The following is a 24861-nucleotide window of genomic DNA, read 5'->3' as shown; positions in this document are numbered from 1 at the left end:
TTTGTATAATCTTTCTGCTGCTGCGACCACGGGGCTCATTTAACTTTGATCTAATCTAATCTAATCTCGATTTCTCTCGCCTCTTGCACTTTCATTTCCACAGTGGCCGTGGCTGCGCGGCGCACTCCCGTCATCGCGTCAGGAGGCAGCCCACTGGTCCCGATGATGATGATGATGGCGGTGATGGAGGAGCAACGCTGAGTTCACTCTCCCAGTTTTCGCTCCTCTTTTTTCCATTCATTATTTTTTATGGTTAGATTACAAAAGACAACGTATAGTGACACAGAGAGCGACACCGCCGATTTGACCTACTGCCTTTCTCCGCCTCTCTCCCGTCTCCTGAGCCGAGACCGAGATGGGGAACGAAGCGAGCATGGAGGGCGGCGGGCAGCCCGGCGAGCCGGGGACAGCCGGGATGACGGGGTCGGTGATGCCCGGAGGACCCGCAACAGGACCGGGGGCAGGACAGCACATGAAGCCGGTCAACGGAACCGCTGCCGGGGGAGGGATGGGGATCGGAGGCCCCGGGATGGGAATGACGAGGTAGGGAGCAGCAGTAGGGGAGGTCTCGGGTAAATGCGGCTGGGTGGAGGGCTTCTGGGTTTACTGAATCACAACCCAATGTGTGTGTGTGTGTGTGTTTTAACACGGAAACGGTCGATGGACAAGAGACCAGGTGTCATTTGGTTCACATTGTTAGAGAGATGAGATTAAGAGTGTCACACATTGTTTCTCTCTCTCTCCCGCGCCAATCCCTGCGTGCTGAAAAGCCCGAGAGCTGTCTGCGGTGCTGAAATGCAACCAGCCACACCGGTGAGCCCGAGCGGCTCGTTTTGAACGTGTTCCCTAAAATAGGTTTTGACATTGCATGTTAATGCGGCTCACAAGCACCGTGCCCCTGTGCTCCATGTAACGGGAATGATCAGCGAGCATCTCCGGCTGTTTGTTCGGTCTCAGATTTGTGCTGTAATAGTATTTCCTCCTTCCGCCGGCTCGGGCTGTGCTTTTTGGCGTATTTGCGTCGAACAGGACGCGTCTTCTCTCTAAAAAAACCCCACACACGATCGAGCCGCTCGTTTTTCTCCGTTCACATTTTATTAAACGTGACCATTGGGAAGTTTTTTTGTTTTGTTTGTGTGGTTTGTGCTCGAGGGAGCGTCTTCACACACTCGCTTGTTTCCGCATGGAAGAGAGGAAGGTGCTGAATGTGTGTGTGCGCGTGTACGTTACGGGGCTTGCCGGCTATGTAGGCGCGTGTTTGATGATATGTGTGGAGCATACTATACCAGCAACGACAGCGTTTCTCCTTAATGACGTAGAAACGTCTTGACAGAAGTTGCTTACCGACATACCTGTTCTGTACCGTACCATGTCAAACCAAACCCTGTGCCACATAATATCAAATAAATAAATATCCTCTCTTTCATACCGTGCTATTGCATCACCAGCACTATAACGTACATGTGATATCCCACAAAATCATGCCATTTCTTAAACATACAACCAGATATGTGTTCGATTGTATAACAAAAAGGCCATTTTTGACATCTATATGTAACATTTTTTTTTGTCCTCATCCAAATATGTGCATACCTGTTCTCTGTGCAGTACTAAGACTGTCAGCCTTTTTTCTTTTACCACATATAACATGAAGACCATGTGTGTCCTAACATAGCTTCACATGACTGACATAACACGTGCACAACAGATGCACTATAGACACAGGTCATTCTACACAGCCTGTATATCAAAGGCCTCTATACAAACCTTTTTCACAAATGTTAGGATCCTTCTCACCCCTACAGCTTCAATCTTTGGCTTGGCTCAGCTAACACACATGCACCAATCTTGTGTCGTTGCCGCAAGAATTCAAGAAACCCAGTTGACTGTACCGCCTCATCCATAAACTCTGCAGCCATGGCTGCTGTACAGAGACGCAACCAGGTAGACGTTTTGTCGAAAAAATGCCAGAGTAGGGCTACAGCTGGCCTAGAAACACACCAGGGTGTGTGTGTGTGGTTATATTTAGGGCACAGGTTTGATTCATGCCTCTGTATAGGAGAGAAGAGCAGAGCAGCAGGCCTATCCATCATTACATAACGTGGGGACTCAGGGAGCAGATGACAGCTTCAGCTCGCTTCCGATGAACGACAACAGAGCTGAAAAATGCATTATTACTGCATTACTCTGTTTAGGGGATTCAAAGTGATCTCATTCTTTTTTGCTTTTATCAAATCTTCTATATATGATGCACTAAATCTGCAGGTCTCTGCCCTCCTGCAACTTCAGACCTCAAAAATTCGGCGCACACATTTTAAAATCCGCTCCGAATAAAAGGCGAGGGTTTTCCGCGGCATCAAGTGCCTCACATTAAGTATTTATAACGGCGTAATACAAGGCCATGTGAACAGATTGACTCACGTGCAGAGCGTGTTTGCTCACCCCCCCCCCCGCCCCTCTCACTCTCACACACTCTCTCTCACACTCCCTCCCTCGTCTGCTCTGCTCTGCCTGACTGCCTGCGCCTATCACTCTCTCGCTCCCAATCTCCTCTGCACGCTCGCATGCTTTGCTACTCTCTTTTCTCGTCTCCCCTTTTCTCTCTGTCTCTCTCTATATCCTGTCCACACTTGTAGTCAGTATATAGGAGAAAGGATGTCCTTCTCTCTCTCAATTCCCTTTTTTCAGTCTCCCTTTCTTCCTATCCTTCTCATTCTTTTGCGTTTGTCTCTCCCTTTCCTATTTCACTCAATCCCTGCATATTTCCATGCTCCCTCGGTCCTCTCCCTCTCTCTCTCTCTCGCTCTCTCTCTCTCTCTTTCCTCCCCTCTTAACATTCTTCTCAGTTGTCATGTTGTGCTGTTTACAATATTAATGTAAAGCTGTAACCTAAAGGTATGCATGTTTTCTTTAAAGGTTAAGGCTGCCATTATTCAAATTTCTTATTGTCAATAAAACTTAATGGACGACTAAGCTTCCATGTCTGTGGCACTCAGTCCCAAACCCATTGGTTCCTACTGAACATGTATATGTTTACAAACGCATTACAAATTAATTGTTGCATTAAAAAAGTCTCAGTGATGTTCTAAAACGGCTGGATTACTGTACTTGTTAGCAAAAGCTATTCAAACAGGAGTAAAGAGTATTTTAGGGGACTATTTTCAGCTGCGGATGAATGCAAATTTGGTGCTCTTGTGTCTTTTTGAGGCAGCAACATGCTGTTTGTGGGATTGAATTCAAATAATGAACAGCAATGAAAGCACCCATTGCAGCGGTGTGGCCCATTTTAAAGACATTTCTTGGACAACAATGGAGCTCTATGACAGTGAGTATTAAGATATATTAGGTTTTGGATACACAGTCAATACTTGTTAGTGGGCTCAATGGATTGCTGGTTTTGATCTTTTCATGAAATTTGTTCACAATAACAAAATATAGAACATTGCCAGCTTTACATTGTAAAATACAATAGATGTCAGCTTCATTTGAATGTGCTTCCCAAAAACCATTATAAGTCACTGTTGAAAATGAAATACATTTCATGATGTGACAATGTTTGGGTAGAAATATGACTTTGATGGGTTAAAGGAAACATCCTGGTTTGGGTTAAACTACTTTGTTGAGGTTCACTCGCCTCACTTCCTCCTTTGCTCCCGTCATTATTATCACGGCCATGAAAGAGCTTTGTCACTTGAACGTAAACGTATTAGTTTTCAGCATTTTGTCTTTTAATGTATTTAGCACATCATTATAGATGTTTTGTATAATACAATTGTATTTAATCGCCAAATTAATTTCAAATGACAAATAAAAGCACACATGGAAATCCACATGGAGGGCATTTGATGTACAGATGGATGGAGGCGGATTTACGGCCAAAGAGAGAGTGAGTGATAATGAAGCAATGTACACAGTTGTGTAAGGGAAGAAAGAATACAAAATAAATGCAAGATGCAAGATAGAGAGAAAGAGGAGAGGGGGATGGAGAGTACGCATATTCAGATGGCTAAAGATAAAGGAGGCAGAAAGGAGTGAGAGAGCATAGCAAAGACAAGAGAACGAGAGAGAGAGAGAGAGAGAACCTTAGCTCTACAGCACATATGGAACAGGCGTTACATGTTCAGTTTACTTCTGACCCCACTCTCATCATATTCGTAGACTTATTTGTCACATATAGGCTGGGCTGTGTGTACATTTGTGTGTGTGTGTGTGTGTGTATGTTACACACACCCTGTTGTGTACATGATCAGCAACTGTGAAGAGCGGCTGGAGGACTCGAAAAAGTCGGCAGTCGTCGCAATTTATTCACCGTACACGCTTACCAAGCTGTGTGTGAGTGAGAAAGAGAGAGATGACTTGTGCGGGAGAGTGTGAATGTGTGTGTATGTTGGAGAGAGAACTGGAGTGTGTGAACATTGACTTTCTTGCCATATTATTTTCTTTCTCTGACATGCACAGTTGGGACCAATTTTCCCTTTCCAGCGAGGCATGCGTGTGGGACATGTGTGTGTGTGTGTGTACATGAGTGCGCGGCCATGTTTTATGTGTGTTTCTTTTCCGCCTCTTGCAGAAAAGCAGCAGTCTGTCACTGCCGTGTTCATCGTGAACGTACAGTGCGACTGAGTTTGTTGTTGAGGCTTTTTATGCTGAACGGTCCTGCTCAGAGTGAGGTTTTTTTTTTTGTCTCACATCAGCAGAGGAACGAACGCTGATAGGATTCGGTTTCTGATCTGCTGAGTGGATTGGTTACCGGCCGTCCTTTTGCCTTTTTGTTGTTGAAATTTGATAGCGAGGTTGAAAGTTATGGGGTGTGATGCTGAGTAGATGTCGGCCAAATGTCAGGCTGTAGCTATAGTGCCGATCCATTATACTGTAGCTGTTGATGATTGGTTGAGTTGGTCCGTTCCTTTTATCCAACATCCAAGCTTAACCGCTCCTCTAATCACAAATAATGTAAAAGGTGTTGCTGTTTGTGCCCGCCTGATGAATGCAAGTCCAATGTTCTCTCTCCTTTTACCTCTCTTTTGGTCTCCACCAACCCCTGGAACAAAGATTTGGCTTTTTAGCTGCTAGATGCTGCACTTTGGTGCTGGGCAGGTAACAGTTGGTTTGAAAGAGGCTCTTTACTGAAGACAGCTGCCTGCTGCTGGAGAAGAGGTTGAACTGACGCTGAGACTAAACCATAATTTTGGCCTCGTACCAAAGCGATGAGCCAAAAGAAGGAGAGCTGCAGGGTCGGGTGATAATTCTCTGGGGTTTCATCTGTACAAGCAAAAATCTTTTCATGTTACACATGTATTTGATTCGTTGTGGAGCTTTAATATTTTCTGATGCTGATAAATGTTGGTTTAGATGAGTATTATTTCTTAGCACAGCAGAAAAAGGGGTCCTCAATGTGAATTTAGCCTTGTGTCGTCAAAATATGGTGGATGGAGAAAGCATTGTATCCATGTTAATTGAGTCAATGTGACACTAAAGATAACATGATGACATGAAAGTGAAGTTACACTGTTATCACATGAAATGAACAAATTACAGACCAGATCTGAGTGTGTATTTGAATACAAATCTCTGAACCTCCTTGCTTTCCAACGGCTTATTCAAAAACTAAAACTCGTTTGATCTGTTGGACTAAAGCAAATATTCTAGTCCACTGGTGGCTACATTTGTGCCTAAAATAGCTTCTTATTACACCCTGAAGCTCTTACAAGACACTGGTCTCTCCTCAATTTAAACAGAGTACACTCCCACATCAAAGGTCTGAGTTTTGGCCGATTTTTGGCATCACAATTATTACAAAAATCAAACCCAGAAAACCAGCAGCCACATCTGAAATCTCAGATGTCATAGCATACCTGAATGCACCAACAGGGAAAGGTTCCAGAGCAGTCCGTCAATTCAACACAAACTTATATATATATATATATATATATATATATATATATATATATATATATATATATATATATATATATATATAACCCAACAGAGATATGTTGATGAACACAGAGACAACAAACGACTCATGGTTTCTGAAGAAAATGTTGGGTTTTGCCCTCAAGCTTTTTCTCTCTAATGTGATCTTGCCACTGTACATTTCGTGGAGGATTTCAGACCACACAGTTGGAAAACACTGACCTGGACTACGATTGTGGGTTGACTTTCTGACTCTTACCCTGAAAGGCAGTGAGCAGGTCCTTAGTCACCATCTTTAATCTCCTGGAGGTTCACAAAGCTGACCTCACCCTCCAAAAGTTAATTAACGTGGATGTGTTGGAGGGCGATTGTGAACGAATAAAAAAGAGAGAACGTCTTCCTCTCTGTGTTAGTGTGTGAGCATGAAAAGTGAGATTTTTACGAATTGTGTGTCGGTGAATGTGTGACACTGAGTGGGCGAGAGACAGACAGAGGCTCTCAATATATTTACACGCCCTGTTATCAGGAGGACATGTTTGCAGGAGCCTCCAAATACTAAATGTGTTTGGGTGGCTGCATGGGGAGATAAGATGGCAATAAGCACAATATCACAGCCCAAGACAGTATTGGTTTTCAGCAAATAGATGCTGTCGCTGGAGCTTATGAGTGAAACCCAGAAATAGTCCGAACAGAAACGATACGTCTATCTGAGCAGGACCAGAGGTGAAATCTGTGGAATCACAGGGAAGACAGTGGTGGATAATGGATTTTCTGTTGGCTGCTTTAACCAGGAGATAGTAAACTACTGGAGTCACAAAGTGAATATGTTGGAATTTGTCCTGGTCTAGGTAGATGAGCATGGACTTCACCCAAAGGGCAGAAAGCCAATACAATGCATACTAGAATACAGGCAGGAAGCTCATGAAAAGGCTTTTTCTAACCTCATTCAGACCAATTTTGGTAAAAATCAAACCAAGCATATCGGCTTCAGTGTGCAAGATTATAGTGACATTTACAGTTATACACAAAGTGCTTTTCTGCCATTCTGGTGGTCAGTACCGCTCGGTCCTGTCATGACAAACCTCATCCATGAGAACTGAGAATGAAGCAACATATGAAGCTCGCCCGGTTCCAGACCTCTGAGTGCATCCCACATCTCTGATTCGCCTAGCGACTTCTATATGTCTGGCGGTGTGCCCTTTGACAGAGAGTATGTCTCCACTAGTTGGAAAAATAACAAACCAATCAGAGCTGTGTGGGCAGGGTTAATTCAGGGCATCTTCCTGCATGGCTCGTTTTCTGGCAAGCTCTATCTGGGAAAAATAGTCACAAAAGCATACAGGTTTTTGTAAGTCAATTCACACGTCACTGAGCTGTTCCCTTGCTCCCCCCCTTTGCTCACCCCCCCCCCCCCACACACACACATACTTACATACATACATCCTCATCCATTCTCAACAACACTCCAAATTGTTTTTAGTTGTTATGAAAAACATTAACTGCTCACATAGGCTTCTGTGTTGGCTAAATTATCATTCTGCACAACAAATGAATAAATATACAGCAAAGTAGAGCTCTGAAAGATTTGTCGACGTTTAACTTTGTTGGGGTCTGGCGCCACCTCCTGGCTGGCTGAGCTCCCACATGCTTTCCTTCCTCACACAAGTCTGACCTGAAGTCTGATCCTTGCCCCCTTGAGATGACCGCACCTCCAGCCTTCGGCCACAGCTGAGGCGGACCCTTCATTGGACGACAAGCAGCCTCCCGCTGTGCGGGCAGACCCGCTTATAAGCGCCAACGCAGCGATATTCTTTCTCTTCGCCCCGGACCTCCATCATGGCTACAGAAGATCCAGCAGCCTCCCCCCCCCAGCACGACGCTGGCGACGCAGGCCACGAGGAAGCCGCGGCCTTCACCCCCCTAAAACCCTGACAGGTCGCATGCCATTTCGCTGGACGAAACAGCCGTGTTCGATTCTGAGTACGGCCCCTTCATCCCGCGGGGACGAATCCGCTTCCGCGATCCGTTCTCCGCTTTTTCGTTTTGTGTACACAGCCGGCAGGAAGACATCAACCCTCTCTCCTGACCGATGATTCCCGGGAGGGACGCGCCGACACGTCGCCTCAGCCGAAGTTAAATCATCCTCCCTGCAGCGAGGATAGATCACGTCTGCGTGTGCTCCAGAGCCACGCCACAACGGACCGAAGCAGCAGCAGTATTGAACTGCTGTAACTGTCTGCATTAGACAAATCGCTGCGAGTGGATGCAGAGTTTGTGTATTATTACTTGAGAGATGTGATGAGAAACACGACGCTCATCTCACCGCAGCGATAGAGATCTGTTTTGTTTGGGAATTATTTTCATTTATTTTATGACACTTCGTGTGGTATTCTCTCCTCATTAACTCGACTCTGTGAGGGAGCTGAGAGTCGTGGCTTATCACTGCATAAGCTGCCGGTAGTTCAAAGACGACAACTACGTCAACTACGTCACACGCCACTGAGCTGTTCCCTTGCTCCCCCCCCTTTGCTCACCCCCCCCACACACACACACATACTTACATACATACATCCTCATCTATTCTATTCATTTGACGGTATTAGGCATATAAAATTGTATGATAGCGTTTGTTGGTTGCAATATTAATTGATTTGATCATTTACTATTTTGATTGAATAAACTCTGTTATACTTTAAGGAGCAGTCGTCTGTGATTACTGGTGCATATGTGTGTCATGAAATTGTATGTAGTAGCCCGTGTACAAACTTAAACCGTCACTGTCACTTCGAATGTGTCGTCGCACCCGACTATTGACATTACGAGTGGCCACTAATTATGAGACTTAGTTTTATCGTTTGGTTATTGGTCCCTGTTCGCAGGGTGGTGCCCCGTTTATATTAATAATCATTAATAATTGTTACATACATCAATAATTCTATTGATGTCAAGAATTCAGTTTCTTAAATGCTGATAACCCAAACACGCCCCTTTAGATCCCAACAACTTTGAGTGCAAACCAGTTTGCATCTAGTAGGTGTTTGATACACAAAAGCTTCACTTTACAAGCTTGTTTGAAAAAGGTAAAGTTTATTTGATCCAAGCTTGCAGCATGAAACGTGAATGTAGGTGTGATATTTTTTTTAGATGTGTTGGAACTTGCCACACCTTTTAAATCTCTATGAATGAAGGATCAGAAGTCCAGATTACGAAGGCTTCCTGCTTTTGGCTGTCAGTTCCCCTCCAGGGCTCAGTAGGGATTTGTAACAAACACCAGTCTTGTCGGCTCTGCCCTCATGTAGTGAGCAGTGTGCAGCGCTGCCTGAACCACCTCAGCCAACACTGAGTTTCCACAATGATGGCACGCTGGGCCATTCAGACCTCAGTCCTGTATACCACAAGGACCAACAGGAGCTTTAATTTGTTCTCTATAAGTCCAAAATATTCCTGTTTCATTTGAAGAAATAGTTTACTCTAAGAAAGAAAAAAGATACAGCTGCCTTTTCAGGGATGAGCCTGTTTTTGTCTTAAAACTTTAACCTTTTCACAGTAAGGTTTCAGTTAATTTAAGTTAATTGTAACATTTTTGGTTTGCCTATGAATGTCTTAATCAGCGTTCGGTTGTACTTAGCTCCACCCTCTTGTGTCACTTCTGGTTCCAAAAAAAGAAGATGAGGACGGCCAATATGCCAAACTCTAGGCTTCACGACGGCAGTCGACAAACCATGTGTAGATTGTGTGGAGTTGGTAGAGGTGAAATGCTACCCTCTATTACTTTGGAACATGTGGCTGATCATAACAAATTGCACCTTTTTTTAAAAAAACTCACATACATGATTAACATCATGTCTTACAATCAGAGACCATTTGTATGCTGAGCTATTGGCTGAAATATTCAGAATTAGGCTTTTGGAACCTTGAGCTTTGATGAGTCATCTTTTCCTGATTTATCTCTTTCACATTTCTTTTAATAAACAACACAGTAAAAACAGTAAAGCATTGTAATGAATCCTCATAATGAGCGCTAATTCAATCTTTTTTTTGACATTTTGCAAAGTAGGTGTTTGAGAAATATGAAATGTTTTTCACTGTATGCTAATTAGGTTCCAGTGGGACGAGAATAACGAGTTCTCTTGTACTCAAAATATCAAAATACAGAATAAATGCACACAGGGACACGTTTGGCAATGCAATTTATTTCCATCCTCCCTGCTGAGCCTAGCACTAAATAGTATATGTGACTATATCCCCCCTGCCAATGACAGACAGAGGTTTGCATTAAATGGAAGCTTTATATTTGTCATTCTTTGGAAAGGGTTCAGTTTAAGTGTTGTTTTACATGAATTTCCACTCTCCCTGGAGGAATTTCATCACTATTGGTTTCACACGGAGCGTTCCGGTGTCGTGTGATCCAACTGTGGGTTGAGGGGTCCTCTCATCCTGCCAAGAGATGCTGTCCGGGTGTAGCTCTGGTGTTAACAAATTGATCGTCTCAGAGGCGAGCTGTGACCCGACGCACTGTGAAAAGTCTGCAGGGTTAACAACCAAACTGCACATCTCCTCCGTCTCTGCCAGAAAACCAACGTAATGGGACAATTAATAAGCCAGCTCAGAAGGAACTCTCCAGACACTGAGACAGAGGCTGACACACAGCAGCCGGCTCCGGCATTTACCTGGATACAGGTGCTCCGTGTCCCTTTTGGCTTGTATTTACTGTTTTCGATCCAACATTGCAGGATTGGTTGGAAGAGGTTTTATCCATGTAAACCTGGCATGGAAAACAATTAACGAACAGCCACTTCTCATAATAACTAGAATGAAAGCTGAGCTACTTTGCAGGAATACTAAATGGATGATTGTTCTGCACTGAGCAGAAATACATAATAATTACATTCAATGACATACATATGTATCTGAAACAAGACATCTGGCCTTCCCTTCACCTGTGTGTTGAAGATCACACACATACTTGATGTTACACATACTTATCTTACACATAACATGCAAAATTAAACACCAGAAGCACAGAACAGTGCAGACACACACACACACACGCACGCACACGAGTCATTATAGGAAAAGTTACTCCTCCAGTGTTGTCCGCTGCTGATGATGGAGGTTCCTTCCTGACAATGTTGAGCAATCATTGACATTAAATTCAGTATTTTTTGCACACTTTTCATAGCTTACCAGTTCTTAATTCAAAAGTGATTCCTCACCATAAAATACTGTAGGTGCAGTGGTCACGCTGCCTAACAAAAACAAACTTAGATTTTTATTTTTCACATGAAAATTGGTCAAATTTCATTACAATGAATAAAGATACGTTTTCAATAAGCCATATTTAGTTATCCCTGGCTAACTGATTCATTCAGAGACTCCAGAGTGTTTGGATGGAGGTTAGCTGATACAGTCAAGTCAGTACATTTGTTTATTCATTCATTCACTTGTTATTGGCCAATCTGCCCCCTTGTGGCCATTAAGAGGCAAGTCTGTGACTGAAAAGCATTACTATCACACTACAAGATAAAACAGGAATTTGCACTGCTCCGTGCCATTTTATACGTCTATCATTTATTATTAACTGCAGGCAAACGGATCTTGAAATAAAAGATTTTTCACCCTTATTTCTTTATTTCTGAACTGTCCCACAGACGATAACTCTTTTAGCTCTTTCTTAATGAACCACATGTTACATTTGACTAATTATGACTTTCTTTGCTCAAAGGAATCAGGTCTATTTTTTATGATTGCTCAACGCTGTTCATGTCCATACTGCGGTGGTGACTGTGGGTGACTGACACCCTACACTCGCGGTTCGTTTCCTTCAGCTCGGGATACATTTCTCTCTGACTTTCGCTTGTTTGTCGGAGAACATTATGCTGCGCTCTGCCATTTTCTCCCAACTGCACTAGCGAAGGTCACGCCAGAGTTTTCTCATTATGTTGTCGCCACCTGCCAGTAAATGTTACCTGTATTGATGCTGTGGCTGTGTGTGCATGCACTGTGTGGGAGTGTGTTAAAGCTGAGAAGTACAGACACAGCACCACCTGGGAACAAACGCTGTACGCAGTACGCTGTTTGTGTGTTTTTGCGCATCAACTCACAACAGCCTTTTCCTCCTTTATAGTGATTTCTTCACAGCCAATACATTTCACCCTTTTCTATTTGCTTGCTACGGAACATTACACCGATGTACTGCTCTCTGCTTCACCCTTCAGTGTGATTTATTCAAAGAAAAAAAAAAGGGTTGTTGTTATTGCTGTAAACCCAAACAAGGATAGTCAGCACTCAACAGACTCTTGAAACTCTTGTCTTGTTCATCAACACAAATTCTAAATAAATGACTTCATGTGAGCAAAAGACAGTGACAACATGCAGATTTTTGATTCAAACTCAAATCACTAATTTCTCCATTTTAAACTCATAAAACACTGTGTTTGTTGGCTGACGGAGGCGAGTAGAGCGACAGTGTCCTCTGGATGACAGTTTAATTTCCAGCACAGTTGTGCTCCTGCAGTCATTTGGACTCAGTGGGGGGTTTGGCACAGCGAAAGACACTCAAATGGGATGTTTTTGTTATCAGCATGACATTCGGGAAAAATGGGATTTTTGAATTTAGGTCACTGTAGTTGATGTGTTCAAAGGTTTGCGAGCAGTTTTCTTTTTTTCCTCCAAAAGCTTCAAAAGGAGCTGCAGCTTCTGCTCCTGTTATCAGGGAGACTTGTTTGATTTTGAACATGAATCCTTTAACGAGCTGTTCCAGAATAGGCGAACAAAAAACTCTCGAACTTTCAAAGTCTCCACCTTTAGAAACGTATGTCACAGAAAGATGCAGCAGTCAGACAACAGTTTTCACACACAGTAAAGTAAGTAACTGAAGCCGAAATAATGGAGAGAGTTGGAGGAAGAAAGGGAATAGAAAGAACAGAAGCAAGATGAGAAAGTAGGATGTCAAAGAGACATAGCCTACCATATCAGCTGTGAGCCGGTCCAATGCTAGGTTTATTGTTTGTCATAAAAAGACAAAGAGGTTTCAGGCTCCGAGCTGAAGCGGTACAGTGGGTCTATATTTCACCCGGTGAAAGCGGCACGTACCTGTCACAGATATTTTGCAGCTGTCAGTAGGTGTGAAATAACTCTTTTCATGGTCTTTTTCCTAAAATCCACAGAGTGACTCACTAAAATAGAACTTGCTTTCGAAAACCCACGAACCATACACTGTACTTTTAGAATATAATTTACTTTAATCAGCACTGTCTGATCTGAGAGCAGATTAGATTAATCAACAGTGTTATGTATTAACAGAGAATTGAACCACGTCCAGGGTACCAGAAGTAAAAGTCACATTCATTTTGTAGCTTACATGCACAATATTTACTGACTGGCATTTGGAGACGTTATGGACACAAAACACTGTTTGAATCATATCTAGTAAAAACGAGCAGCTGTGTAAAAAATATATATTAGATTATTTCATAAAAAATAGTCAAAGGCCTGTGGACATAAAAACTTCAGCAGAGGAGTCAAGGACTCCCTGGGAGATTTGAGAAAGAAACATACAATCACTGAGCTAAAACCTCGTGTGTGCACCACTTTCACAGAGAAAACGCAGTTTAAAGTGATCCACTGTGGGACTCTGGCTCAATTTAACAACTTTCTTGGAATTTTCCACAGCTATGATTCTTCCACTGCAAAATGGTGATTGGTATTGTTCTATGAAGAGTCATGACTTCATGCAACAGAGAAAAAGTGATTTCACAGACAAACATTTTTTAGATTGCAACTGATGGCCATAACGTTGCATGATCGCATCATGCATCATCACAGTTACTGAAATCCAAACCGCTGTATGCTATCTGCCCAGCACCAATAAACAGAGAGTGAATGATGGACTTACATTTACCAGTTGTCCAAAAACACAAATAAATAAATAAATATGGTTGTTGAAAACTTTAAAGCCATTTAAATATGTAAAACAACCTGATGAAGACAGGTTGTCCCATTTTCCATTGTTCTTCACAAACATTTTTCTTTTCAAATCAGAGAGAAGTAATTTTCCAAGACTATAACGTAGACTCCCAACCGCCTTCAACCATCAATCAGATCAATGGTTGGTCAATGCAACGGTTTCAACCGTAGGAATACGTGGTGTTAAAAAAGAAGAATGGAAAAAAAACAAAAAAATGTCAAAAGGAAAAAACAGAAACTGCTCCTATACCTATCCAACAACAAAGGCCTTGAATCAAACAAAACGGGAATTACAAGTGACAAATGCAAGGCGTGTTTGTGCTGTGAAGTGAGCAGCTGTCAGCGAGCCCTGCAGCTCACTTTTGGTACAACACCTCCATGTTTCTGACGGCCTCGCTGACTGAGCAGTCTGTCTGCGTGTCTCTGATTCAGTTTGACAGTCCTGTATGACAGTTAATGAGCAGAATAAAGGGAGAGAGAGAGAGAGAGAGAGAGAGAGAGAGAGAGAGGTAAATCCAGCAGGACATATTGTGGATCAGCAATTCTGTAGTGTTCTAGCTCTGCCAAGGACAGGCTGCGTATCCTCGCCGTCACACGGAAACCTCATAACTCCAGTCTCGCCCTTATTGATCAGATTCTGCTTGTATTGAGAAGTGTGTGTGTGTGTGTGTGTGTGTGTGTGTGTGTGCGTGCATGCTCACTGAGTTCTATGACCTTCAGGCCCATTAGAACCCGGGATCTTGTTTCAGACATGGTCGCCTGGCATTCTGGGATTGACACCAACCGGTTCATGCATTAAACACCACACTTCATCAATGTCTCACCGCAGCCTTAACCAACGAGTCTGATCACAAGTGAAATTAGCTTAGCGCTCATTTGTGCGAGCCAGCTGTGAGCCTCTTGGCTTGCAATGTGATGAAATCAAATCAGCAGCAAATACTTCACGACTACAACCTAAAGCCTAATGGCACCATTTTCGGCCTGGCTCAAATTTTTCCCATCCGTTTCTGTATTTATTTATTTTTATAATTGAATCCACCGTCCTGTTAGGACTCTACTGTAGTGAGTATACAACGCATATTACTTTGACTTTGACGACTGGAGTTCATATCCCCTCTCATTCTTCATGTAAGCATGAACTTTTTAAAATCTTAACTAAGAGTTTAAAGATTGAGACCTTGTGACAAAATGACCCCACACGGACACGACGGATGTGAACGGCCTCCTTGATCTCTCTCCGTTTGCTCACTGACTCCTAATCATGAGGCCCAGCGATGACACCTGAGCCAGTTCCATTCGGGTGATGAAGGGCACCTGATAAGGGCACCTCAAATTAGGAATGGTTTCCAAACATAATTCATCAAAAATCAAGCATCACGAACTTCCATGCTCAAAACAAACACACCTCAGTCGTGCTTTAGCTGTCACGAGCAGATATAGAAGAGAAAACAGCATATTCATCCTCAATTCCCACAGGATTTTGTGAGATGATGGTTGGTGAAATGCTATTTGTGAGCAACATTACATAACAGGTCAGCTCTATGAGGAGCTTTGTGCTCTTGTAAACAATTTTGTGCTCTAGTAAGTTTTTATTTAATAATTGACACGGTGGCTGCATATGAATGCTGATGACACAGCAAAAAGTCACACCCACAAAGCACGGTACAGGAGACGGGGTCAGTGTTTCAAGACAGGTCTGGTGGGTTGCCGACATTTTTGCAGCAATCAGTTTTTTAGGAAATATAAAGTGTGGAGTGAGGTAGTCTCCATTTATATCCCTCTGTCCCATTGACTGCCCATTCTGAGTGTGAGCAGCACAAAGGAATCCTTTTATTACACACGCAGCATGAAATAGCCTGCTGCTGCTGCTGTTAGAGGAAAAAGATGGCTGGTCGGGAGAAATACGATTCAAAATTGAGGAGGGAAGAGAGAATTAGACAGAGATGTACTTCTGTCAGGTGTAAAGAACATTTTTTAATTCATTTAGAAAACGTGCACTTCAGGATTTTAATCTGAGAGCAGTGGAAGTGGGATGAGGGTTGGGTTGCGATAGAAACAGCCAACTAAGCATCCAAATTACTTCCAGAGTTACTAAAGATATAATAATACATCGTTAAGTAGCTGAAATTACTGCAAAAACTTCATCTCGTATCAATTCTCCCTATCACCTGCTGGACCTGCTTCATAATGAGGAGCACTTTGAACGTTTGTGTTTGTCTTATCTATATGTAATCATTTTGTTAGAGCTATATCTTCCAGGATGTACATTGGCAATTTATTCTGATCCATTGATTATTGGCATTGATAGTTATCGGCAAAGTACTTCCTGTTTCTAACTATATGTGACTGGAGAAGATACCGTGCTCAGCTCTCTACTATCGCTGTTGCTAATTCCGGGTATTGTCAAACCCACTAATATTGCCTTGTGATCTTCAGTGAGCTGCCGAGATTATATATGTATATATATATATAGTTTTTCTGTTCTGGTTTTGAACTTTTCTGTCTTGATTCAGTTTTAAAGAATTAATGGAGCTGTGAAGCTTTTAAATCTGTATTTACATCTGTAAAAGTATATTTAGCACAAAGTTGTAAGCCTCTCCCAAAGGTCTGTGTTAGTTCATCTAATATTATGGTTATTAATGCTTGTCTTGATGTTCATAAGGCTTAAGTTTTGTTTTGTGCTTCTGCCCTTGCACGTCCACATTTTGACTCCAATCATGTATACCGTCGGTCTTCCACTCATCTCTGACTTTTGTGAAGCGCTTCCTGCTCTTTGCTGACTCCCCCTCAACACAATGCTGTCTTTGTTTTTGTTGGTTCACTTAATGAGAGTAATTATGAAATGACTCTCATTAAGGCGAAAGCAGCCGCTCTGTAAACAAGGATCAGATGGAGAGAGGAGAGGGGAGACTGGGCAAAGGAGGGCGAGGGCGGACTCAGAGAAGAGAGATGGAGAAAGTCAGGTGTGTTATACGGAGAGTGTACAGTTATACTCATACATGAGAGAGACTTCATGTCGATGCATCAAACTAAATTATTTTTCCTCAAATTCTCAAAAGAGTGGGATTGAACTCTAATTGACTGTAATCCTCCTCCTTATCTAACAACATGGTCGAGGCAGGTATGGGTGGAGGCCAACGTGCTCCTTCAGTCGGTGTTCGCTAAACCACACCCATGTTAAGAGTGATCCAATCAGATCTGTAGGATGTGTTTTCAATCTCCGTCATCACTATTCACTCTGAAAAAAACAAATTCCTGAAGGTAAATGTGCTTCATATCCCACATTGACCAACACACACACACACACACACACACACACACACACACACACACACACACACACACACACACACACACACACACACACACACACACACACACACACACACACACACACACTTCTCAATGCATAGATTTGCATGTCAATTTTTCTTTCAATGTTTAAGTCTATTCAGTTCAAACTGACAGTAGCAAGCTCGCCCGTTTATGTCCTTTGCGTCTTCACACTTGTTTATTCCTCTGTGTTTACACTCGCACCTCTCTCTCTCTCTCTCTCTCTCTCTCTCTCTCTCTCTCTCTCTCTCTCTCTCTCTCTCTCTCTCTGGTTTTTGCTCTTTTCTGTCGCATTTGCATTCATTGGCCTCTGCTCCTGAGGCGACACACCACTGATAGGAGTTTCAATTAAAGTGCAGAAGAGATGGTCAAGAGCTGTTTTAAAAGTTCACCCTGCAGTGAGAGGGAAACTACTTCGACCCCCCGCTGCTGCTCTGGATTCTTCTTATTCCAAAATGTAGGGGGGAAAATGTAGCATGTTTTCTCAGTTTGTGCGGTTACATTTTCCCTTTCGATGTCTCTTCTATGATTTACACAGATGACGTATGACAAATTATGTACCATCTATACGTAAGAGACTGGCAGCTGTCTATTTTAATATTGAAGTAGCGTTTTCACATCTACTCCATCATTTTCTGTTCTTGGTGTTTATTGCTTCATAAAGTAATGTTTTACAGACCGATTCAACCTGTAAACTCAAACGCTGATGAGACGTCAGATTGGTAGATATTGATTCCTAATGTCCATGGGTCAGATTGAACTAAGTGAGCAGGTAGGACGGGAAACACCTTGAAATGGATTTCCATTTGTGCGTGTGTGCGTGTGTGTGTGTGTCTGCAGGCATAAATATAAATTTGGGGAGAAAGAGAGGGTGAAGGATAGGTTTCCAAGTGTGGAGCAGCATGCTTAGCAGGGCAATTCTTCCCTGTCTCCTGTCCTCTCTCCTCCAGCCCACTGCTTTTTCTCCTTTGATCATTTCCACACCAGCCTCCATTTGTCAGAATTTGGCTGCTTTCATTTCAGCGTCTGAGCCGACCGAGGCAGCGCCTGCAGTCAGTCAGCCAGTCAGGCAGTCAGGTAGCCACTCATTCTCTCAGACAGGCAGGACGTCATTTAGATGGTAGCAAAGTAATCATCCAGTCTGTGCTGTAAATCATCAGTCAGTAACGGAAATGTAATTGCTGCCTGGATGCTCTCTGGCAACGATTTTCTAGAGTTGGCAGCGTCTGTGGGCTGCTTGCAACTGGTGGACAGGTGGTCATTTCTATCAAAACCTGGGCTGTTGCAAATGAATCGTATATAAAAGTAATTTCTAGAGGAAGGGTCATTTCCCAACATCCCTGACCTCTACGTCTACAGAATGATCTAGCATGCTGCATGCCACAGTTATGATGAGCTAGCCTGTCTCTTAATGAAGGCACGGTTTGACAGTTTATCTGTCCCCGTGTAAGGTCAGTATTGAGTGAACCAAGAACTCAGCACATTAACTTTGATAGCAGGTTAAGAAGTTTATTACAAAACTTGGTTTTAAGAATGGAGATAACAGCAGAGGGTGAGCTTTCTTGGGGCTGATCCAGAGGAGCTGGGTCTGACAGCACGAGACTGAGAATGGCCGATGGAGATTCATCCGAGTGCAAGAAAGAGTTTAAACTCCCAGACACGAATAGAGAATTAAAAAAACCAAAACACTTCTGAGGCCTGAGAATGTTGTCTCAACGATCCGGTGAACACTGTGAGGCACGCCATGGGTTGCTATCCTGCAGCAGTTGATTAGCTGATGAGACTCAGGTGTGCCACCTGCCAGAGCTCAGGAGCAGGAGAAGCCACGCCCACACACCACACAGGGAGACACACAGAAAACACAAGGGAAGGCTAGAGAGGCAGAGATCATGACTAAGGTGGCAGAATGTTGGATATTTGGTCAACTTTGCCAGCCGGTCAGCAAAGTGGTAAGCCATTCAGCAAGGCAGACACCTGCAGCCACATTGTAGGAACGTCACCTTGTAAGAAAGTCAGCCAGCAGTGTTGTCGGCCGATAAGTCAATAAGTGAGCCGGTTCTCTGGCCAGCTAGCTCAACTGTCAGTTGAAATGACAGCCAGTCAGCCAAGAAACCAGCTCTCAAAGTTAGCTTTGTCACACAATGAGTTAACAAGAGAATCGCTCAGTGAAATAAACTAGCCAATGAGACAATAGACAGCAAGTCAAGAGCGAGTAGGCATGCCGCCCAGCAGGTAAGCGAGGCAGAGAAACCATAAGCTAACAAATGAGACAGACAGACAGATATTCAAAAATCCAATTTCTGTTCTCGCATTTTCTTTTGTGGGGACTTGATTTGACTGGGAGGAGAGTTGATTAGGCATTATACATCTCAATTAGTGTCTGTTGCTGCTGTTATGTGTGTGTGAGAGAGATTGTTTGTGTATATTTATATATAGGCCTATTGTATGTGATTGCAACCGCTATAGATGCAGGCATCTGTGTGTGTGTGTGTGTGTTTGCATAGTTCATCATTAACACTCTGTTACACACTGAGGTGTTGATGGCATCTCTAACTGCTGAAAACGCTGTGAGCCTCTCCTCACACAGAGAGGTAAATGTAGACAGGTGTGTGGTTGTCATCCCACTGTTCATGTGGAATAGCACATCTGCTGGAGTCACATTCAGCACAGAGAGGAACATGCATGACAATAACCACAAAGACACGCTCACAAAGCGTATGTCAATAAAAAGCAAGTAATACACATATGAGACAATGTCTACATATCAAACTCGTGAATTCTAAAATCTTTCCACACGAACACACACAGGCAACGTTTAAATGACGGAACAGTGGTTGTCATTTATAGCCGCCATCTGCTGAGAATGCATCAGAAGATTACGAAGATATGGGCTGAAGACATAAATAGAGGAAGAAGTACATTAGACATCTGGCTGACAGGCTATTATTGCTGCAAACTATAGTAAACACGTGTGTGTGTGTGTGTGTGTGTGTGTGTGTGTGTGTGTGTGTGTGTGTGTGTGTGTGTGTGTGTGTGTGTGTGCGCACACACGCATAGACAGGCACCTGGGTGTCGTAGCATACAGTTAGTGCTCCAAGTCTCCAACCTCTCTGGCTGTAAATCAAACCGCAACCATTAAGCACCTGGTGTGATGGGCCTACGCTGCATCCCACTGAACGTGATATTAATAAGAAATGATGTCGTAGCTGCAGACACTGTCCATAATTTCATTCTTTTCTAATCTAATCTATTCTATTAAAAAGCCTTTTTTTGCAGCCAGTTTCTTCGATCCGCAATACTCTTCTTTAATTGTTGAGTCATTTAAGAAGAATAGGTGTCATTTTATTTTAGGGGGGGGGGGGCTATCACGTTCACATTTGGGAACAAAATTCAGAATGTAGCCTTGTAGGATGCGTCTCTATTTAAATCCAGGTCAGTGTCTGTGGCCTTTACTCAGCACCATGTGGTATCGTCACAGAGTCATTTTTAACAAAGCCTCTTACACTGCACTGCCTTTCAATAGCTGCCATCAGTACACGTGCTGTCGGTACAGTATGCGTGTTTACCGTGTGCATAACTGTGTGTATCATACATGGTGGCATGAAGCCTCATTGTGCCGCCAAGTCTGTGTGTGTGTGTGTTGGTGTGAACGAGCACGAGTATTGCAGTGAATGGCACAGCTGTGCTGATGCTGCTACTCCCTGATTGCATAACAAAGCTTTATCTCTACCAAGCGCTTACATACTGTAATAATGCGTTGCACAATATGAGCCCATTGTGATTTGACTTTATTTCTTTTCATCTCCTGATTAGAATTTCAAATCTCTGATGTTGAATTACAGCTAATTTATTATTTCCTCTTCCTCTCGCGTAAATCGGTGAAATCACCTGGTGTAGTCTTTGGTTTGATTGAAAAAGTAAACTACAGCCTTCAGAGCTCCACAAAAACAGCCTCTGAATGACAAGTACTTGAATCCTTTCTACATATGGCAAAATAACAGAAAATACATGGTGTGTTATTATACAGAGCAAACTTATCGCTTAGAAAATAGCTTGCTGAGCTGCCCACTCACTCGTTAAAACAGTGACGGGCACTAGTGATAATATGTGTGTGTGGGCATTTGTGAATATTTTCTTTGTCAAGTTCTACTGCTTCCATAAATCTAGTTTTTCACCTATACAGTATATTGCTGCTGCAAGGGCCTAGTTTCCCCATGGAGATCAATAAAGCTTCATACTTCATTCAGAATATATGCAAAATGTGTGCCTGCATGTGCTTACATGTATGTGCATTCAGCGCCTACACTTGGTCATGCATTCAGTATGTTTGCATGTACCCAGTTGACCCGGTGCCCATAGTAGCTGCCGTTAGCAGAGTTGTGCTTGTGTTGTGTTGAATCAACTGATAGGAGGAGCACTGGCAGCGGCATTACAACATTCTCACTTATTGCCAGCACTTCAACAAAAGGAAACTCAACAGCCGGGAATTATCAATGTGACAACCGAGGGAAGAACTAGGAAAGAGGTGACAACAGTGCGAGTGAGCGGAGATACGAGACATGATTCAGAAAGTGACCTCCTGATGCGTGTGTTCAGAAGATGAGTTTCTTGCCTGAGCTGAGGAGTGACTCTGCGGTTCTGAGACACATGGGAAGGTCTCTGAAGGTTAGCAGAGAGGGAAGAGACTCAGTCCTGCAACCAGCTTCAGGTCGGAAGGGAAGAGGATGCCGGATTGTAGCGCCACCAACAGCTCTTAACCGTAGATGAGCGACTGTGGAAGTAGGGATACGCCACATTTCCCCTGCCTAAAAATCTTAAACCCAGAGACTGTTAGTTCTGTTAGTTGATGTAACACAGACTATAGCGCTTTATTAACCCAACAACATGCAGGCCAAACTGTCCCTATATCTTTGGAGAAATCAAAGTGGGGAATGGTAGCTATGTAGGTAGATAGTAGCTTAGTAAACTAGCCTGCTGACCTTCCACAAACATGAATGTGCATTTAATTTATGCTTTTATAACCCTTTTTGTATTCATGCTAATTAGCTAGTGTGCACTGAGCGACTGTAGCAGCTGAATGAAAAAAGGGTATGAGGAAAGGAACATTTAAAAAAGGAGACGAGAGAAGAGAGGACTGAAGGAGACAAGAATGAGAGAAAGGAGGGAGAGAAGAGGATACTACTAAAGAAAACAAGTATACGTCGAAAAATATGAACGTCGTAGTTTAATATAATTAATTCAGTTTTATTTTGTATGTAGCCTGCTCTTTTTTTCTTCAGGCTAGTAACATAGCTAACTCGTAGCATAACAAGGTTTGTAAGAAAGGGGTGAGGAAAACAATTGGCTAATAGGAGACCGGGAGGAGAGAAAAGAGGGAGAGAGGATGAGGGAGGCAGAATTTCAGTTTTCCTGTCTAACACGTTTAGTCACTTTCTGTCAATGAAAGACTAAGACGAGCAGAGAGAACGTCCTAGCTTGTCTTTAGGAGACAACAAAAACGGCGCACTTTATTGAGATAACAATATGCGAACCAAAGTTTTACAGTATCTATTATTTTGTCAAAGCTAACGTTCGTTCAAAGTAGCCGGGTTAACCCTCTGTTGGTTGCTAGCTGGTCTGCTGACCTTCCAAGATCATGAATTAATGAAAAATAACCTCTTTTTAAAGTTTAGTTAGCAAACCTGCACAACTGAGATACGGACGGTAAAGAAAAGGAAATAAAAAAGGAGACAGCGAAACAGAGGAGACTGGGAGAGAACAGAAAATGATGAGAGGCGAGGTGGAGAGAAAGGAGAAAGAGAGAGGAGGCAGATGGAAATAAATGGGCCGTACAAAAGCAATTCTGTCAACAGCCCAGAGTGGGAAGACATGGAGGCATAGAGGAGGAATAGAGGAGGAGGGGGAAATAGATGTTTAGTTTGGGTCCACCAACAACCTAAATAGACTTGTTTTGCTGCAGGTCTATGTGGGAGGTGGGATAAGGAATGCACCTGACTGGGGGGGGGGGGGGGGGGAGAACAAGAGTAGGTAAATCCTACCCAAACCTCTGTTTGCTCTGCGTATCAACTGGAAGAGAAGGATGCTAAGCTAAGATCAATAAAAAACTGGAAGCATGGGGATTTTGTGGGATTGCAAATGAGAAGCTGCAGTCAGGCAGCAGACTGCAGACCCCATCCTCCTTGCTCCTCAGTGCAGGAACCGATCTCATCAACCTATAGTTTAAAAACTGGTTCAATAGTCAACCCATCAGCTACAGTATAATGCTCCATGATATGCAATATACAACATATAATCTCAAAATGTAGTCACTTAAATGATAACTTTAAGGCCAAAAAAGGCCACCATAGTGAACAGTCGGAGACCTGAGTAAGACAATGTAACATCCTCGCCCTGTTTCCCCCTTTCTGTCTCCTCCCCGCTCTCATCGTCTGTCCTTGTCTTTGTCACTTACGGATGATTGGCAGGCCTGCTTTATCCCTCTGTTCCACAATCAGACAGTAAATTGAGGGTTTTAATGGGTCTGGGTGAAATCACTTTGACTCAACATGCATTTGTATTGGGTCATTAAAAGGCTGGGTTGCGACAGTGATAAATGTCCCCAGTGCAATGCAGAGGCGAAGTGTGTAAACACACAGAGAGAGGGATTGTTCCTATTATTCGGGTTGTCGCCTATCAGCCTTAGTTTAGCACAACAATTAGCGATGGTGTCTTCCCGAAGATGAAAACGAGTATTCCCGGCGCTCTCATTTCCGTGTCTTCCTCTTCTCTCCCATTCCCTGCGTATCTTTCTTTCTTGTATCTATTCATTTGGTGTTTCTTTCTCACACTCCTCTCTGTCTTACATTAATCAGAGTGACCTTGAATATTGGAGGGGTGTTTTTCAGCTTTGATGTGGACCAATATGAGCTTTTGACAGTCAAAGCCTACATTGTTGTCATCAACTCTTTGGTGTGCACTGTGCCGTCAGTAAAACCATCATGGAAACATCACTCCCGTCCCACAAACCAACTGTAGTAAAGTTTTGCAATCGAAAAAGTTGCACCAACAAGAGCGTTTCTGTGACCGGTTCAGAAAAAAAGAAAAGACAACCATGTAGGGTCGCCTGAGGTCCACTTCCCTTTCGAGAGTGTAAATAGAAATAATGAAAAAGGTGAGATTCAACAAATGAAAAAAAAGAGAACATTGGGGGGAGCGAGGCCATGGTCAGTGCCGGCTGAAAAGATAATAGAGAGTCAGAGACAGAGAGGCAATGAAGAGAGGAGCGACTGAGCAAAGAGAGGGGGGTGTGATGGAGAAAGTTTAGAGAGAGAAAGATTACGAAGGAGAAAGAATAGAAAATAGTCGTCTGTCCGCAAGAAGAATATCTTTTCATGAAAGGAGAGGCCATCTGGAACATTGTGACACTGGAGGACAGCAAATCAACATTTCCAATTTCGGTGTGCGCTAACCATTTAAAGTTGGTAATACACCGAGCCTACTCATTCAATCAATGTCAGCACAGACAACAGAGTACAATAGAACAGTGACTGTCATCCCCATGGCCTATGTGTCTCAACCGCGTACTGTAGGTGATCTTTCTCTTACCATAAGGTGTTGGTTGCCTTAATGTAACCAGGCAGATCAGAAATACTCACGTGAGGCACT

General features: G+C 43.1%; 1 protein-coding gene across 1 annotated transcript in view; it reads left to right on the top strand.

Moving 5' to 3' along the window:
- Nucleotides 1-355: 355 nt before the first annotated feature.
- Nucleotides 356-24861, top strand: part of bsna (bassoon presynaptic cytomatrix protein a) — a gene marked incomplete at both ends in the record, with an annotated part of 112593 nt that continues 88087 nt past the window's right edge. Inside the window, one exon of the mRNA XM_079272879.1 lies at nt 356-543. Within this exon, the coding sequence (XP_079129005.1) occupies nt 356-543 (188 nt within the window). The remainder of the gene's footprint in view (nt 544-24861) is intronic.

Source organism: Melanostigma gelatinosum (genome assembly GCF_949748355.1).
Source record: "Melanostigma gelatinosum genome assembly, chromosome: 8".
Taxonomy (NCBI): Eukaryota; Metazoa; Chordata; class Actinopteri; order Perciformes; family Zoarcidae; genus Melanostigma; species Melanostigma gelatinosum.
Note: the sequence above shows the minus strand (reverse complement) of the source record. Positions and strands in the feature narration are given on the sequence as shown.